At 37.0% G+C, this 18422-nt stretch overlaps 1 protein-coding gene across 3 annotated transcripts in view; it reads right to left on the reverse strand.

Moving 5' to 3' along the window:
- The window catches only part of lrmda (leucine rich melanocyte differentiation associated), a 511201-nt gene that overhangs the window by 156696 nt on the left and 336083 nt on the right, over nt 1-18422 (reverse strand). For all 3 annotated transcript variants that reach the window (XM_031905730.1, XM_031905731.1, XM_031905729.1), the window contains exons 3-5: nt 11404-11530; nt 7512-7651; nt 3488-3614 (exon numbers count right to left, since the gene is read on the reverse strand). In XM_031905730.1, coding sequence (XP_031761590.1) covers nt 3488-3614; nt 7512-7651; nt 11404-11530 — 394 coding nt within the window. The remainder of the gene's footprint in view (nt 1-3487; nt 3615-7511; nt 7652-11403; nt 11531-18422) is intronic.

Genomic DNA, 18422 nt, shown 5'->3' on the forward strand with positions numbered 1-18422 from the left:
TATTAAAGCAAAATATTTGCTTTGGCTTTCTTAGAACCACAATCCCCAAACTAAAACAATCAGTGGGAAACAAGTCAAAATATGATAGAAAACAGTGACGTGGGCAAAGGGAACAGAAAATTAAAGGGCAAAATAGAAAGCAGCAAAAAACAAAATCTTGATATAGAAGAATGGACAAGGTTAAAGCCAAATTGTTAGGATTGTTGGAAACTGGTAAAAATAAGTGGAAGTTAGAAAAGGAAACCATAAAACACTGAATATAATAGTAAAAAAAATGTAAATTAAAAAAAATTAAACTAACAAAGAATCCCAAAAGTATACTGTTATTTCATAAGAATGCACCTTTTGTTAATGAACAGGGGAGGTTGGTGAATGCAGCTATTTTTCTGCAATAACATTTTTATTTATCTCAAACACTTTTGTAATTAAGAAAAAATCAATAGACTATTGAACAAACAAAAAAAAATTCTGCCAACTTTTCACTATTTAGTTTGAGCTTCTAAAAAATACTCAAGCATATTTTCGGGGTTGTGTCTTCTTGAATCTAGAAAAAGTGCAAACAGATTGTTGTTAAATCTGTCCCTTAATGTCTGGCAAATACTCTGTACTTATTCTGCACAAGATAAGATGCTTCAACTAATAAACTCTTCGAAACCTAGAAAAATTAAGGTATCTTGCAGCATTAGGATTGAATCGTACATTCTGATATGTACACTTTGGAACTTCTCATCCACTTTATCAGTAGAACAAGTAGGCTGATTAAAGTACTAATATAAATGGAAAGGGTGCCTTTAGTAATAGATGCATTTTTAATATAAATACAAATACACAAACCTCTGTTGGTGGCAACAGTCTAGACCTAATATAATACTTAAGTACAAATAGTGCCTATATAGGAAAATGTTTGTCAAAATTTTCAAAACAAATAATTCTCAAAAAGGTTGTACAAAATCTCCATGCTCGCTTTTAACAACATTTTTTGAAAATTGTTTGGAGAGGTGAAAAAATTATGGAAAATTGGTCTGTGAATAAGCTGGCGCAAATACAACATTAAACAAGATTTTTAAAACATTTTCCTTTAAAAATAATCTTGGGTATTCTCCCCTTTGGGGCTCATGCAGATTTCACTTGAGGTCAGATAAGGCATTTCTGCAGTAAAAGCTTTAACTTAAGTTTAAGTTGCTTAAGCCTCCAGAATAATACTTATCAAGGAACAAGCAGTTACAGTAATATTGTATACAAATGGCTAATAGAAACTCCCACTATCAGTGACTTCAATCAAGTATAGACCAGCTGCCTCATGAATCAAATGCCAAATACTTAGTAAAACCTAGTTCTGATATATGCAACAATGTATCAATGTAATAGAGAACTCCAGAAAAATACAAATAGGTGCTAAAAAGTAAAACTTAGATAAGAAAAAAAAACACTTGCCAGACCAGTGTGGCATTAAGAGGGAGATACACACCAAGTTAAGAAGACTCAGAATGGGCTGGGACAAACACATATCAGAAATTGCAACTTGTCAAAACAATAACTAAAGCAGAGTCAGAAATTAGACTTTAACTGGAAATTTCACAGTATAATTTAGGTAAGTCTATAGAATACTAACCTACCACTCTCACTCAACATCTGTAGCTTGATAAGATGACCAAGGTTTTTTTTTTACAGATTCCCCAAAAAGCTGAATTGTTACCACTCTTGGAGGGATTAACTCTTTCATTGCTGGAGTAAACCAGAAGGTATAAATTCCTAACATTACCCCCCCCCCCCATTCTAAAAGTTCCCACTGGGAGCTTTACAGATGGGTTTTCTAGGTGCAACAGATAGAATTCCGCTATTAATTGGTCAGCCTGAATATTCCAGGCAGGCTCCCAGAACCTTTATTTGGGGCCATAACCTTCCCAACAAACCAGACAGTAAAGATGGTCTCTATGGAAATGAAAAAATCTCAGCAACAACAAATTCCTCTTTGCCATCAACTATGACTAGTGGGGAAGGTAAAATAGATTCATGAAATCTGGTTTGAATATATGGTTTTCAAAGAGAGATATGAAATACTGGATGAATTTTCATTGTACAAAATAATATACACCCCTTTCTTTCACAAGTTACTGCTAAAACATTAATTCATGCCCTTTCCCGCTTAGATTACTGCAACCTCCTACTAACCGGCCTCCCAGCATCCCACCTCTCTCCCCTGCAATCCATCTTAAACTCTGCTGCTAGGATCCTCTCTCCTAAGAGGGAACCTGTTCAGCCCCCATAATAAATTACCCAACCACTTAGATTGTAAGCTCTATGGGGCAGGGACCTCCTTCCTACTGTGTCTCATACCACAGGGCTCTCTGTATTTATACTTATTTATTATGACACTTGTCCTCCTTGTGTATAATTGTATATACTGTAAGATTGTACAACACTGCGTATCCTTGTAGTGCTTTATAAATAAAGTTATACAAACATACATAGATACATACCTGGTGACCGGTCACACTGAACATTTCTTTGAGAAATTTTTTACTGCCTCCTCCATAAAACATGGAACTGTCCATTACAGACCTGATTATTCATCAAATAGCCCAACAGTCTACTCAATAGTTCATATCAATTTCCTTTATCATTGCTAAAGGAAGAATGACCCAAATAACATCTCCACGGAGAGTTTCTACTCTTAGAATCTTACTGCTGTACAGCTAAAAAAAGAGCAACTTTTTTTGTATACATAGAGGTTAATATAAAATAAACTTCATGTATAAGGGAACAGCACTAAGAATGTTCTACCAGGTTTCCCTCAGGAAAAAATGACATCTACCTCACCTACAAAAGTAAATTACATTAACAGAGTGTTCATCTGTTCACCACAATCACAGCAGTTTTTTTTTTAACTCGAATACATTTATAAATGGCTAACTAAGAGGTATAATGAGGGGTTGCTAATTATTTTCTTCTAACAAGAACTTAAACACAGGCAGTGACAGTGAACATTAATGTAACATGGCACACATTGACACAATACTTCTTATTTGCTGTTTACTACATATCTCAACTGCTGTTAATATTAACCCTTAAGTAGAACATAAAGGGTTATGCATTTATTAACAGAATTTATCATTGTATTGAATTTGCAGAGGGATACATATATCACATTACAACTAAATTTCCTACTAGGTATATTAGAATAACAAAGAGCACAGCACTTCTACAGGCTTTATAAGCTAAAAATATAAATTATTTATTGTTTAACACAGGCCTAGATGCTTGATCTGGCCACGTAAGTTCATTCCTTAGGCAAGAATAAAAGCTTTTTTAAGATTTTTTTTTAACATATGCATATATATATACAGTATATATGTAAATAAAAATGGTATAGTGTCTTACTTTCCTCAGACTTAAAATAATTACATGAAACAGTGTGTTTGGCTCCCTTCCTGCATTTCTACAAGCTGCACGATTTTGCACATCCATATTAATTAAGGACCATTACCTGTATTTCTTTTGGCTTAACAATTTTCATAAATGCTCCTCTTGAAACTGCTACTTCTTGCTCTTTCCTTGTTACTTTCCTGGCATCCAGAAACTTTAGGTTAGGAAGTTTATTCAGAACAAAATACCTGAATGGGAAAAACAATTGCCATAGTCATGCATGTGTGCACATTTCTCAGTAAAATGCATTTCTTTAAAGTGCTGTGTCCTCTTCTTATGCTTCAAAGGGAGTCTTATTGTTTGCAGGGCAATTATCATGTGGCCCCATAATAACTACTAAATTATGAGGACTCTCTCCTTGGCTGGAAGGGGGGGTCCAAATATTAGCCCATAGGTCTTCTGGGACCCTTGGTCATTGAGCCCTTCTAAAAAGTAGAATGGAGCCCCAATTAAATATAAAATGCCCCACATGATTGGCATCCCTAATCTGCCCTTGCCTTACTCCGTTATGCCAAAACATTATCTAAACCCTGTCCATCCTCCCTACATGCCCTGCTCCCTTTATAAACCAATATTTTAGCATTTTTCTGGGGCACTCTCCATCATGGGACTCATGACTAGAGGGGCCCTATAGGGCAGCACAAGTTATAAATACAGCATTGATGGTTTGCATTAGATATAACTGAACACATATTAACAAAATGGGCTTGACTGCAGGGTGAGTATATAAGTAACACAGGGCTCCCATTACAATATTTTTTCATTTTATATCTAGCCTTTTTAAGCGGCAAGAAACTACTTACACACCTATACAGTAATTTCATTTATTTGTATTTCTAACACTTTTAATGTTCTAACACTTTTAATGTTTTAACCATACCACTTATATGTTAACCTTTTCCCTACCATATATATATACCTTGCCACTCATGACTCATCTCTTTCCACATTGGTAAAATTATCATCCACCAATTTAGCATTAAACTACATTGCTTTTTAACATTTGTCAACTGATATGTTTCAAAGCCATACATAAGCTGAAATTTTAGAATATAAACCTTTAAAAGGCATCCCTGTACTAGCATACAATACTGTGTTTGATGATTCAGGAGAGGATCAGCAGAAAAAAAGATGTAAAAATACTTAGGTAAAGAGACCAGGAAGGGTGAGTTCTCAACACGAATTTCAATGATTAGATGAAAGATTTCATACAAGGAGGGCAGCCCTGACAATGGCCCCAGCAGATACAAAGCCAAGTTTGTCATCACTGCTTAGGTATAAGTCATAGCACAAGACAAAAGGAGGACTTAGTCTCTAACACTGAGTGGAGAGACGTAGGAGGATGGCAGATGACAGATTTTGCTTTTGCTAGCCTTTCAGTCTGGGAAATTCAGTACTTGCCAACAGTAAAGTATAAAGAGTAAGAAAGTGTAAGTCAGACATTGTATACATATTTTTTTCTTGTAAAGAGAGATTCAGAAGAAGTAACAGATGCCACTCCCTAGACCGGAAATTTGAAAGAAAAATGTAAGCTTTTTTTTTTTTTTTTTTATCAAAGTAGAGTTATTCAAAGTAAGAAGTTCTCCTGCCTGGAGTCTCCCCTTTCAGACCTAGGTTAGTTTTGCTAGGTGGTATGTATATGGTTCTCCTTGTAGAATGTTTACTTTGTAAATGTGATATAATGGTGTTTTGCATAAACTTTTTTTGCTGTACCACCTTTGTAGACTAATAGACTAAATCAGAATTTCCTTGTAATGAAGGGTTGACATTGGATGCAAGCTCACATATTTTAGTTAGAATGTGGTTAACAATACCTAATATTAGTATAACATATACATTTACAATTTAACTGCTAGGCTTCTAGCAATAAGGGCAGGGCAGGGTGTAAAGTGCAAATAATGGGTGCAAAGCCTATGCTTTGCTCTCAAAAGAGTAGCTCTTTGTGCTCTTAGATTGGAGTGCAAGATACTGCGCCTTCCTATGAATGCAGTTATGTCTTGCGTCCAACAGCAATGCACTTTACAGATTTATCATCAGGTGCAAGGTACAGATCTCAGGAAATGCTATGTGTGCAAATGTTTCATGGAGGGGTGTTATTTTTGTGCCCAAGAAGGCTGTAGGACTTGGTCTGTAAAAATTAATACAGACCATAACTGTTTGTTATATAGCATAGTACAGGTATGGGATTTAGGGGGTTATTTATTAATGTTTGAATTCAAATTTTTTCCACAATTCATTTTTTTTTGCTCTAAAACTCCCAGAATTTTTATTAAATAAATAAAACATTTGAGTTTTTTCCAAATGCTACTTTACTCCAAGTAGAAAAAATGTTCCAGTTCACAAACTTAAAAATTAAACCCAAAAGTATACATCACTTTGGAGAAATGATTTTGTTTAATACAAATACCATAACTCTTTATATTCTCCATGTAATTAGGGAGAGAGTCGATTATGTGGGGGGAGCACTTCGAATGTAAAGTCAGAATCATGCCACTTTCAGAAATCAGCATTAAATTAAATTGTGTTGGGGATGTTTATTGAGATTCTTTGAGGGTTACTGTGCACAATAGACATTACAACTCAGTTAAGTTTCAGAAAGTGGCTGCTAAAGCAATATACAGTATAAAAAAGGCCATTTTTGGTCAGACCTCAACTTGAGCATGCAGTGCAGTTTGGGGTGCCAGACCACAGGACATATTAAGAAGCTGGAAAGAGTTCAGAGACATACAACTGTAGTAGCAGTGGCAAAACTAGACTTGGGCCCCACAGCAAATTCAATTTAGGATCCCAAAACATTGGTATGTTGTTGACGTATTTTACCAAGATATATTAAAATCGATGATTAATATATTAAAAACGATTATTAGTTAGAGCCTCACTGTGCCCTCAACACTTCTGGGCCCCTCTGTAACCACAGGGCCTGATCCTTTTGTAGTTTTACCCATGTGGAGTGGCAAAAAAAATGGAACAATTAAATTATGATGTGTTAACTCATTAAATATATATTAGCAGGCATTTGAGAGAGATAGCGGAGGTCCTTTTTTACACATATATGTAAATAAAACAGTAGCCTACCCCTTAAGACTAGAAGAAAAGAATTTTTGACAACTCAAATGGTTATTCACTGGGAAGGAAGGAAGGCTTTGAAATGCTTGGCCTGGAGTTGCTATTGCATCTATCATACCATTGTCTTTACATGGTATAATTTTGCCTTAAAAGCATTTGCCCTATGCTTTTACATTACATAACTGATTCCCCATGTTCTGGGTCTGAGGTTCATTATCACTTTAATGTCTTTATATGGGGCTTATGTGGGTCTGTGATGCTGGGGACAAAATTACATAAAGGAGGTGCTTGCACTGTCACACACCAGGCAAATATTTTAGCTCTTCTATGGAACATTCACCAGAAGAAAAATGTAGGTTTTTCTGATTAAATAACTTGCAAATGTTTTAAAAGCAGGTACATTGGCAAAATCCACGTTAATGCTTCTTGTTTTGCTTGTTTGTAATTTTTGTTGTTTGTTGTAATTTTTGTTTTTTTAAATTTTTACATTTTATTGTTGTTGTCATTTTTGTAATTATTTGTAATTTGCTATTTTGGTGGAGATCAGTAATTAATTTAAGGGAATTAGGAAAGGGAATCATTTATATAGTGCTTTCCTCCCCAGGGACATTACATACATAGGCGCAAGTATACCAGGACACCAGAAGATTAAGTTCCTGGAGCTCTGTAATGAGCCAACTTAAATCTGTAAATCCAGGTCTATAGGAAGTATCCACTGACTGTTTTGCTAAACAAGGTCTTTAAATAACATTTACATTCCAGATCTACAGTACAAAGGTAAAACCCCTATACCAAATATTTAGTGCTCCTGAATGTTAATATGCTACCAGAATATAAGAGCCCATATGGCCTGATCCTTCTGTTATACCTTATAACTTCTTTTCAAGGAAGTCTAGTGCGGGAGACAGGAGGAGAAAGTTGCCGCAGAATCTAAAGTTAATCAGTGTAAATATGTTCAACACAATATTTGTGGCATGTTATAAATTATTTGTAATGAAAATTGTATTTGTGCTGCTTACCTGTATCTCTGATAGTCATCTTCATCTTTTTCTGGGCTCACCAGCTCATTAGGGCATGCTTGGTTCCCTAGCAAGCTGAGATATTCTAGGACAGGAGCGACTGAAGCCAGTGTATCTAAGAGAGATTCTAAATCTGTCAGGTATACTAGATTAAGGATAAAAAGCATGCAGTCTTTTGATGAAATATCTGCAATAAGCTTCCGCCAGGTTTTACATATGGGTGATTCTCAGCTGAGTGACTCCAGGGTATTTTATTTTGTGCTACATTCTCTAATTAGAAGCTCTGGGAAACTCTTATCTGGTCACAGTAATAATACAAGCCATGTAAATATAGCCATAAGCACCCCAGAAAAGCTGTACTGAGTCCTCTAACATAAGAAACACAGAATTTGTCTCCTTTTTTGTAAACATGTTCTTAGGGTATCTAACTTCCTCTCTCAGAAAAAATCCTTGATTCCTGGGGCCAGAGTCTACGCAATTCTCTCCTCTCTCCCCTCTAATGCTCCCCCTCCCAAAAGAATTCATAAAACTCAATCCCCCAACTCTTAGAAATGTGTGATCTGAGCTATAACCTAGACTGCAAGCAGTAAGGTAAGAAGACCAAGCTAAAATGGCAGCTGCAATCTTAAACAGGGAAATTATGGCTCCTTATTTAGGTATGATAAAGCTTTCTGCAGAAAAAATATAGCATTCTAGGTGGCACTAATGTGGCAAATCAATTGGCAGTAAAATGCCAAAATGACTTTCCTTCTCAACTTGTCATCAAGGGCATAACAGCACAAAGCATCTGTTCTTAATCAGCAGAAAATTGGAGCTTCTGTGGAAATTTACACACCTTCTTTGCTAATAGCTTGGGCTGGTACAGAGCCCTAAAACATAAGGTGTGATATTTAATGGAACAGTTTTGTTAATGAATATTTGTTTATTATTAAAACTACACATACTTTATCAAATGGCTAAATCACAGGAATAAAATATTCTAAAACATAGCATACAACCTGTGGCTCAGTGCAGCATATTTATCAAAGGGTATAAAGACAATTTAGTATGATATTATTTGAAAAACAAAGCTTCGGATTTCTCTTTAGAAGATTTTGATGCTTTAATGGTTATGCCTTTATTTTTAAAGGACCTGACCGCAGCACACCTCCCGGCCCCGACTGCGCAGGAGAGGGTATGGGGAGGAGGGACTAAGGTACAGCAGACAGCGGTCTAGGCCAAAAACTGCTGAAAAATTCAGGTGAAAAACATTTGTCAAATGCATTTAAGTCAATAGGTGACTTTTACATGCACATTTTTATGTACAACAAATTATTACATGCGCAACATTTTTATACGTGTCTTACTCCAAATACATTTATGTCAATGGGTATGTATTTGTGGTGACTCTTTTTTCTCAGTTTCGCAAGAAAAAAAAATTGTGAATGGTGAAATGCAGAATTTTGCTGTGAATCCATGCCTGCTGAAAAAATTCACTGATCATTAGTAAGTATGCATTTTCACACTGAAATCCACACTGTGTGTCTGCACACAGGGCCAAGTACTTCCGTTTAGTACAGACATGGGACGGGGCTGAGCGGAGCAGAACGTCTGTTTCTTGCCCTGTGTTTATAAAGGCCATATGGGGCCGTAGCCATACTAAAAGGAATGAATATTTTAAAGAAACACTGAAAATTAAATTGGATGTATCACAAATCCCAAAAACCAGCTTTAAATATTTGATTCAAAGTAGAGTAAATGATCAAGTAATATTAATATTAGTAATCTAGTTATTTAAATAGACTTTAATTTTGAACTGATGGCATTATTGTTGCAAATGTCCCAAAAGTCAAAACACATTTTATTCTACGAAAGTCTCTTACTGTAATTAAAGATCTGCTTGCTATTTTGTATCCTGTCAAACCACCACAAGAGGGCTAATGTAAAGACTATACTACCGTGTCCTGGTAAACAAGGAAAAAATATTAAGTCATGCATGGACATTTTAGTTTTTCTTGGTAAATTGGGGATTGGTTAAATACATATGTATCTAATTCAAATAACAATATTGTGGATTGTAAGAGCACTATCAAATATTACTTTTAGTAAAAAATATACAAAAGAAATGATGTGTTTGTCCCTTTACTAAATATCAACATCATTCTTAAACCTTTCATTTATTAATGAGTGATGACAACACACTGCCGCCCCACTGAACCCTAGAACTGAGATATAGGGGTATATTTATCATGCTGTGTAAAAAGTGGGTAAAACATTTCCGGTGATGTTACTTTGGTACTTTGCTTTGGTTTTCTAACTGTTGAAATCTAATTGCTGATTGGTTGCCCTGGGCAACATCACTGGTAATGCTGTACACCTCTTTTTACACAGCATGATATATATACCCCATAGTGTCTCCTAAATAAAGCCAGAAGGTAGATTAATGGTAACTCCCCCATCCCAAAGTTAACTTGTTTATCATAGACAAATGGAATTGTTGCATGCAGTATTCTGGTTATATTCAATTTTATTCTATATAAATGTAGGGACCCATAGGGTTAACATGCCCCTATGTCTTTAAACCCTACCACTTCCTAGTTTATGCTGTTACTGGGCAAAGACCCATGTATCCAGTTATAGTTTTGCATATGTGCCTTATTGGTTTACAGATTGACTTCACCCTTTGCACTCCGATATATTGTTTAGCAAAGGGGTGGGTCTTCCTCTTTGGCTGCCTCTGGTGTCTCAGGTGGAAGGTTCACTGAGCCTGGGATCAACTGGCCCCTAGTAAAGCCATTCCTATCCTAAAGTATCCATCTACACTCTAGAGAAGTTGGGGGACAGAGACCCCATGAACGAGAACCAGATAGACAGTAAGACTCCGTAGAGCACTTTCAAGGAAAGTGAGGCAGTTAGGAAAAGAAACAAGAGCAGTTTCTGGCTCCAACCAGGAGGTTAGCTGGAAGTACCCTTCCATACAGGCACTGTTGTCTTAGTTTAGGGCCACAGTTAAGACATAGGAGACAGGATTGTACTTTACCCCTGTTCCATAGTCGGCTGTTGGGATCCTAACACAGCTAAGGTATTCATCCTGAGGACTGAGGTATCCATCCAGACTGCCCTCCATAGTGGTGCCATGCTGACCAGGTGCCTTTACCCTGCCCAGTCTGGAAAAGAGGTGGGATAAACTGGTGGGCATCCTCTCTTGTTGTCCTCAGAGTGTGCTACTGTATCTCTGCATTTGTGAGTATGATCTAACCCAGTGAGCTAATTGTGTGGAACAATAAACCAAGTTATCATTTCTCAATTTATCATCAGCAAGAACCTTCTGGCATCCATTATTTGCTATTTTACCTATTCATACCGCATCAGTGAATTGTAGTTGCACTACAGCCCGGGATATTTCCACTTAGCAAAAGCCCATCTGAGGGATTGAGTCCTATGTACCCTGCTCTAAACCTATTCTAGCTGGCGCTGTCTGTTTTAAAGCAATATACATACATATATACATATATATATATATATATATATATATATACAGTATATACACAATATAGTTATATTATATTATATATATAATATACTGCCAACATATTCCACAGCTTTTTACAGAGATTATACAAAATTCACATAAATCCCTGTGTGATAGTGTTTACTATCAAAAATCCCTATCAAACTGACAAACACTTTGGTCAATTTCATCTGAAACTAATTAACCTGGCGGTATGTTTTGAGTGTGAAAGAAAACTGCAATACCTGAAGGAAACCTTTACAAACACGGGAAAACAAACTCCTTACAAATGCTCTATCTGTAAGCAAACCTAGGAGCCCAGTGCTGCAAGCTAGCAGTGATGTCAGTTGCTCCACCTTGCCACCCAACAAACCACCCATTATCTTTATAAAATAAGGATATCTGGTTTTTATTTACAGTTAGTGTGTGTAGCTTTGGTAGCGGTGGGAAGGAGACATGGTCATCAAGTTGATTGTTGTCCAGTATTAGTTCCTCCAAGCAGCTAAAGCCTTCAAGTCCATCCAGGGTCCTGCATAAAGAAAATAAAAAAATTTAAAAAAGGATTTTTTTTCTTAGAGTTGAGAAAATCTTTAACAAATTGACACATTTATTATAGAAAATACTTGTATCAGTCAGTATGTGTTTGAATGTTTTCTTTTTAATGGGGTGGTAGCGTTCAGCAAATTCTTTCTTCCTGATGGAAAACAGGAACAGAATAAAAAGGATTTTCTATACATAATGTCGCCAGGTTCATCTACATAAATATTGGGTTTTGCAAGGTGTGCTCACGCATCTGATTGGGATGTGTCCTAGAGGGCAATCCTTCACGTCTCAGATATGGTTTGATTAGATCAAGACTTGTTTATTAATAGAGCCAAATTGTGAAAAATTAGTGGAATTCGCCATTTTGCTCACAATCAAGTATTCCAGAATTGCAACATAATCAGCAGTACAACACACAGCACAATTTTAGAACACAAAATTTTACAAAAGCCACAAAAGTACAAGCTATAAAATAATTTCATCATATACTGTATATTGCCCTGTATCCAATGCAATTCAGCAGGAATATTTTAAAGTATAGTGGCCATTTAAGCTGATCAAGAATCATAAGTCTAGGCAGCCCAGTATTTGTGCTTTTTGAAATTGCAATTATTTGTATTTTGCCGGAGCGCAGTGGGATTGTCAGCAGTCATAAGCCATGTTTACAAGGTATTATTAGATGAGCATTCTGACATGCCTTTCATAGCATGTACACCATTAGCTGAATGAGTATAGCCCTTTTGTTACTCTGAACAATGTGTCAGTCTGCCCAATTTCCAACAGACTGTTTCCAACAACAGGACTGCGGTTGGCAGGGTGTTATTAGTGTGGTGGTCATTCTTAATATACCCAAGCTACTGTTGATTTATTTTAAATTTCTATGTATGAGAGGTATGCTGACAAAATGGGATATGACCACTGAAACACTGATCGTACACCTTTTTTACCTGAGAGAAGAGTACAAAGGCCATCCATATATCTGCAAATGAATATTTTGCTACACCCTGACAATTGGTTAAAAGCTGTACAACTCAACATGTAAGTTAGTATGTACGTTTACTTACTAATAGCATATGTGTAGGTACCATACATTTACAAGGGGTGATTAACCCTTATTCATCCTAGCATCAACAAGAAAGCAAACTAAATGTAGTAAGGGTCAGTTGGTTTAAAAAAAAATCTCCCATACCTAGGTCTCAGTCAGTGAGATGTATTTGTCAATGTCTGGCATCTACAGGCACCTAGTCTTCCATGGACCAAACTTCCATTCCCAAGATAAATAAGGCTGTCACCATTCACCTTCATTCCCTGGGCACACATTTAAGATGTCATCCATCATTCATGCCTGAGTAAATATCAGCCACCCTTTTCTGGCTTGTTCCCAAGAACTTTAAAAAAAAATATCAGATGCAGCTATGGAACAGAACTTTCACATTTATATTTAACCCTTTATTCGTTATTTGGGAACAGTGCATTTGCTGTATATATTTACCCTCTGTCTGTGATAGTCTGTCCTCACAACAAGGTCCTTTGGGGTAAGTAGTGAATCATGTACAGTCAATAACACATATTCACACACTGTGAAGGCACAGCATAAATCACTCAGACATCTGCAAGACTTGAAAGGAAGGTCCACGACACACACTTAGGTAGTTATGCCATGTAATACTAAGCAGTTCTGATGGCTGCCACATGGTTCAGCAAAGCCTTCAGGAAAGCTAATGTTAACAAACTGAAATGTATTGTTCTTTTTCTAAAATATTAAAATATAGCTTTGTAAAGTATTTGTGATATTTAAATGTGGCACGATAAAGATATAGTATTAGGATTATTGCAAGGAAACCTCCTGAAAGATACAAGCTTAACATATATGCATCTTTATTTATATAGCACTACTTTATACATACCTCCCAACATTTTGAAAATGGAAAGAGGGACAAAAACAAATGCCGTGCGCAGCACGGCGAATTTTGTGAACATGCCCATTTTTGTGACCACACCCCCTAAATACCACTCCCATTTGACTAAATGGGAGTGGAAACATTTGGAAACATTTCTTGGGGTTTTGGGGTCCTGTTTTAGGTGTTATTACAGTTTTGCTGGAAAAGGTGAAATTGCCCTTTAAGCTGCAAGTCTCAGTTCCACCAAGACACCTGTTTAGCTTATTAGTTACAATTGTATCTCTGCGCGGGGGGGCTTTTTACCTTTCTGGGCTCTCTGCCAAAAGTCCACTTATTTAATTAAGGTTGATTCCACACGGGCGTATTCTCGGCAAGCCGAAAACCGTTTCCCGAGAATACGCCCCACTACGCTAGATCTACCCTACCTTGTGCCTGCACCCGAATGGATGAAGTATGCTTGGGTGCAGGCACATGTAGTCAATAGCGGCAAAAAAAATGCTAGACTTCGTATCTTCGGTGGATATTGGCTACATGTGCATACACCTGAGCGTATATCATTCATTCGGGTGCAGGCACAGGTAGGAGCGTATGGCGCAATTTTCTGCAATAAATTTTAAGCTTTCCGAAAATATACACCATACACTCAGGGGCACATTTACTAACCCACGAACGGGCCGAATGCGTCCGATTGCGTTTTTTTCGTAATGATCGGTATTTTGCGATTTTTTCGGAAATTATCGCGACTTTTTCGTTACCAATACGATTTGCGCGAAAAAACGCGAGTTTTTCGTAGCCATTCCGAAAGTTGCGCAAAATCTGGCGATTTATTCGTAGCGTTAAAACTTGCGCGAAAAGTCGCAATTTTTTCGTAGAGTTAAAACTTGCGCGAAACGTCGCGCCTTTTAAGTTTTAACGCTACGAAAAAGGAGCGACTTTTCTCGCAAGTTTTAACGCTACGAAAAAATCGGCAGATTTTGCGCAACTTTCGGAATGGCTACGAAAAACTTGCGTTTTTTCGCGCAAGTCGTAATGGCTACGAAAAACTCACGTTTTTTCACGCAAATCGTATTGGTAACGAAAAAGTCGCGATAATTTCCGAAAAGTCGTAAAGGCGCCGAAAAAATCGCAAAAAATACGAAAAAGTCGCAAAATGTTCGTTTTCCAATCGGAATTTTTCCAATTCGGATTCGAATTCGTGTCTTAGTAAATCAGCCCCTCAGTGTGGCATCAGCCTAAAAGCGAGAAACAATGTTTCTAAGTGGAAGTGACGCTCGTTAAGATTTCTGGGCTCTCTGCCAAAAGCTACTTTTAATTAAATTTGTATCTTTTTTTTAGCTTCGGTGCAGGAAATCAAAGGGAAATGAGGGACTTTTCAGTGAGAATCTGGGACTGCGGGTTGAGCTGTCAAAAGAGGGACTGTCCCGTGAAAATTGGGACAGTTGGGAGGTATGATTTTCACACAGCACTGAACACTTAAAAACAACATTAATACTAACAGGGTGCCAAGCACTGCAATACAAACTACCATGTTTGTATATATAATATATATATATATATACACAAACATAGTAGAAAACACTGGAAGAAGGTGCCAGTCCTGTAGGCTACTTATCACTACCATATGCATAGTAAGTTTGCCCCTTTAGCAGAATGCAGTGTAATGCAAAACATCACTTGCCTGCACAAACTATGTTAAGGAGTTAAGAGGTAGAGTGTGTCACTACTAGTTTTCTTCTAATATGCAGTCACAGTTCTCAGGGGGTTGACTGTTAATTGTTGTTTTCATGTCAGGATCATGCTGTGCTCTTGTTCACACTGTGATTTAATCAGGTAAATTTAAGGACAGTTAACGGAGATATTATGAACAATGTTACTGTACTGTTTCATTTAATGAGACAGCAAGCAAAATTTGGGGGTAGGGTATGCAGATATTGTTTTAACAGTTTTGTTGGTAGTTACATAATAGATTCCATCTCAAAACATATCCTCCATAAACCATTTTCTAAAGAGAAGGAGAAAGGCACACTGCAAAGCAATACAAATTAATATGAATCCAACATATTTGCTTACAGGTTCAAGCACTATGGGGCCACACCTCTCCTAACTGCCCTTGTCCAACTGTATTATCATAATTGCATTGGAATCATATTCTCTCCAGCAGAACCCCATTCCCTCTCCTGCTGAGAGATCTCCAGTGATGCTACCAAAGTCACTGTGGCAATGACAAACCATCACAACGCATTCAGATCTTACTGACACAAGCAAAACAGAGCTTTAAGTTTCCACTGTAATTAACCCTATCCTCGTTAAGATAATTATGATCAAGCTCCCTGTCATCACTAATTTCAAAACATCACTGCCGTTGGCTTATACTTTGGCCTCATTAGCAAACAAGAATGGGGGAGGGGGGTTGTCCTGTGAGACCTCCTGATGTAATGTGTAATGTAAAAACTGTACACAGACCAATAATCACACTGATTTGTAAGGTGTAATAGGCTCTTTTTTTCAGAATTACATGGTATAAAATAGTTTGTAATAAAGTTCAGCTCCCTGTGCTCTGGCAAAAGACAATCTCCTTTACACCATACAGTGATTTTTTTTTTTATCAATAATTGGCATACATGCCTCTCAGATAAAGGGACTAGCTTGTACAATATAATGACCTACTTACAGCATATATTACAATATAAATGATCTGTGTAATTCAATTCATTTTCCTGTACAACAGAAGACTCATTTATGGCCACAGCTAAGTAGGCCCGGGTTAGCGGGGAATGGGGGCGGCCTCTGGGCACCAAAATTATAAATCCGGCGTTGCAGCTAAGTGTTCAAAGTGCAATTCGAGTTTTTTTTTCCAGCAATTTTCCCAAATTCCAGATTCATTGCAGGCATGTACTGAGTTGCATCATCAATGTTTGTGCCTGATAAATTGGGAGCAAGGTCCTTCTAGCATCTTCAGAGTGGGGATGGTGTCACTTCTGGGGTGACAGGGCACATTAGCATGTAATCAGCATGAAATTCACTTGAAGCAATTCTTTAGCACCTATTGACTCTGTGGGAACTCTGTAATTACTGTCATAACTAGGGTGGTGGAAGTACCAGTGTTTACATAATCAATAGGCCCACTCCCGCATTATAAAGAAGGTGTTAGGGTGCAAGCATCTTTATTGAATACTGTCAGTAATCACGCAACTTTGCGCCTATTTTAGTACTTGCAATTGTGGCTGTAATTGAGCCTGCAGTTGTTTTTGAACTTTATAGTTTCAAGCCTACTCTTCCATTGTAATCTAACTAATATATTGCTTTTTATCATACAGAAAGGACAGAGGAGTTACAAGTGTAGATTGCGCAGATATTGCCATTGCAATAGTACTGTTCATTATGTTATGAAAGTTCGTATTTTCTTCCGTCGTACAGGTCCCCAGAGAAAAAGTGGATTTTTAATGGCAGCTCTGGTTACAAAAAATGTTTTGTAACTATCACCCTACTCTAACTGTTATGAGTATTTTTAACATATGACTATGTATAGTACATATTTAGAAACTGAAACCAAATTTTCTACGTCTAGCAGCTATAGGCAGTATGTATCTATTTGGTGATATGAATTGACCATTTTTATTACAATATTATTATTTTTAAAAAGTATCTAAAGGACAACAACATTATTTGCATCACAGGTACAATGCAATGGTACTTGCATTATACATAAAGACTACATACACAATTTGACCTAAACAGTAGATGAGGGGGCCATGCGTGGGGGCATAAGATAGGAGGTCAGTGGCTGAGCAAGATAAGGAGTCAGAGCGAGAGATGTGTCATTTAGTAGTGTATTTAGCAGGTGGCAGCAGCTTACAGTGTATAATGAAGCAATGCAAAACTAAGGTAAGCATCCCTAAATAAAAAAGCATCCAGAGTCTTTAAAAACTGTGTGTCCCCTGTATCAGAAAATATTGGAATAAAAAATAAAGAAAGGGTTTATCATGTTTGCTTTCCACTGGCCTCTTGCAGCAGTAGGACCAAAATGCCTTTTCAAAGCTCTTTGACAGTAGATAATTTAGTTTTGCAGATTATAGGGCCTTTTTCCCCTACCCCTAGGTTTGAGATGTGAGTGAAGGGGAGAGACAGAGAGGTAGGCAAACACAGTTGGTGTGACGGGTGACTTATAGACTGCCAGGCAGAATTCACAACTCCATGTGCTTGGAGGTTAATATTCTCACATGTCATTAGGTCTGCTTGCTTCACTGATGGCTCATTGAATGAGGCAGCAAATTATTCCCTCTCTGCTGTAGAGGACACTACACTTCAAAGGGAAGTTGCCTGGGTCAAGACAGCTTTCTGCTTTGATTAATGACTTAGGAGCAGTAAAGGTTTCTGGTTGGTAGGAATGTGACTGATGTTCTTGGCAGGGTTGTTGTCTTGGCTCTGGGTCTGACCCTACACAGAACCTTCTTACCAACCTCTGTAAGCCCCCTTACAGGCACCCTAACCTCCAGGGAAGGAGTGTTAACTAACCCCAGGCTAATGTAGTTTTTTTTAAGCAATATATATATATATATATGGGTTATCTGAGTTTTTATCTCACCACACTTTTTCATCCCACACTGCATTCTTATTATTATAGTTTATTTATAAAACAACAAAAGATTCTGTATCACTGTACAGTGTATTTGGGAAAACTCAAACTGTATGACGAACAAAATTAAACAATTACAAAAAATGCATCAAGCATAAATTGAGACAAGAAGAGAACTTGCATCTATCCCTGAAACCATGAGCGAGGTACAGCAGAAAATCTCTTCTTTCTATATTGTATAATCTGTGTAAGCATTTTAACTATATAGTTTATTCTGTAAATGTATGTTACAGGAGTAATACACAGGATTACTTAAATAGCTATAAATAAAACTCTTTGGTGTTATTAAAAATCCTAATAGAGTTAAATGTTTGTCGCAAATATTATTTTATATTTTATTT

The sequence above is a fragment of the Xenopus tropicalis genome, chromosome 7, assembly GCF_000004195.4.
Source record: "Xenopus tropicalis strain Nigerian chromosome 7, UCB_Xtro_10.0, whole genome shotgun sequence".
Taxonomy (NCBI): Eukaryota; Metazoa; Chordata; class Amphibia; order Anura; family Pipidae; genus Xenopus; species Xenopus tropicalis.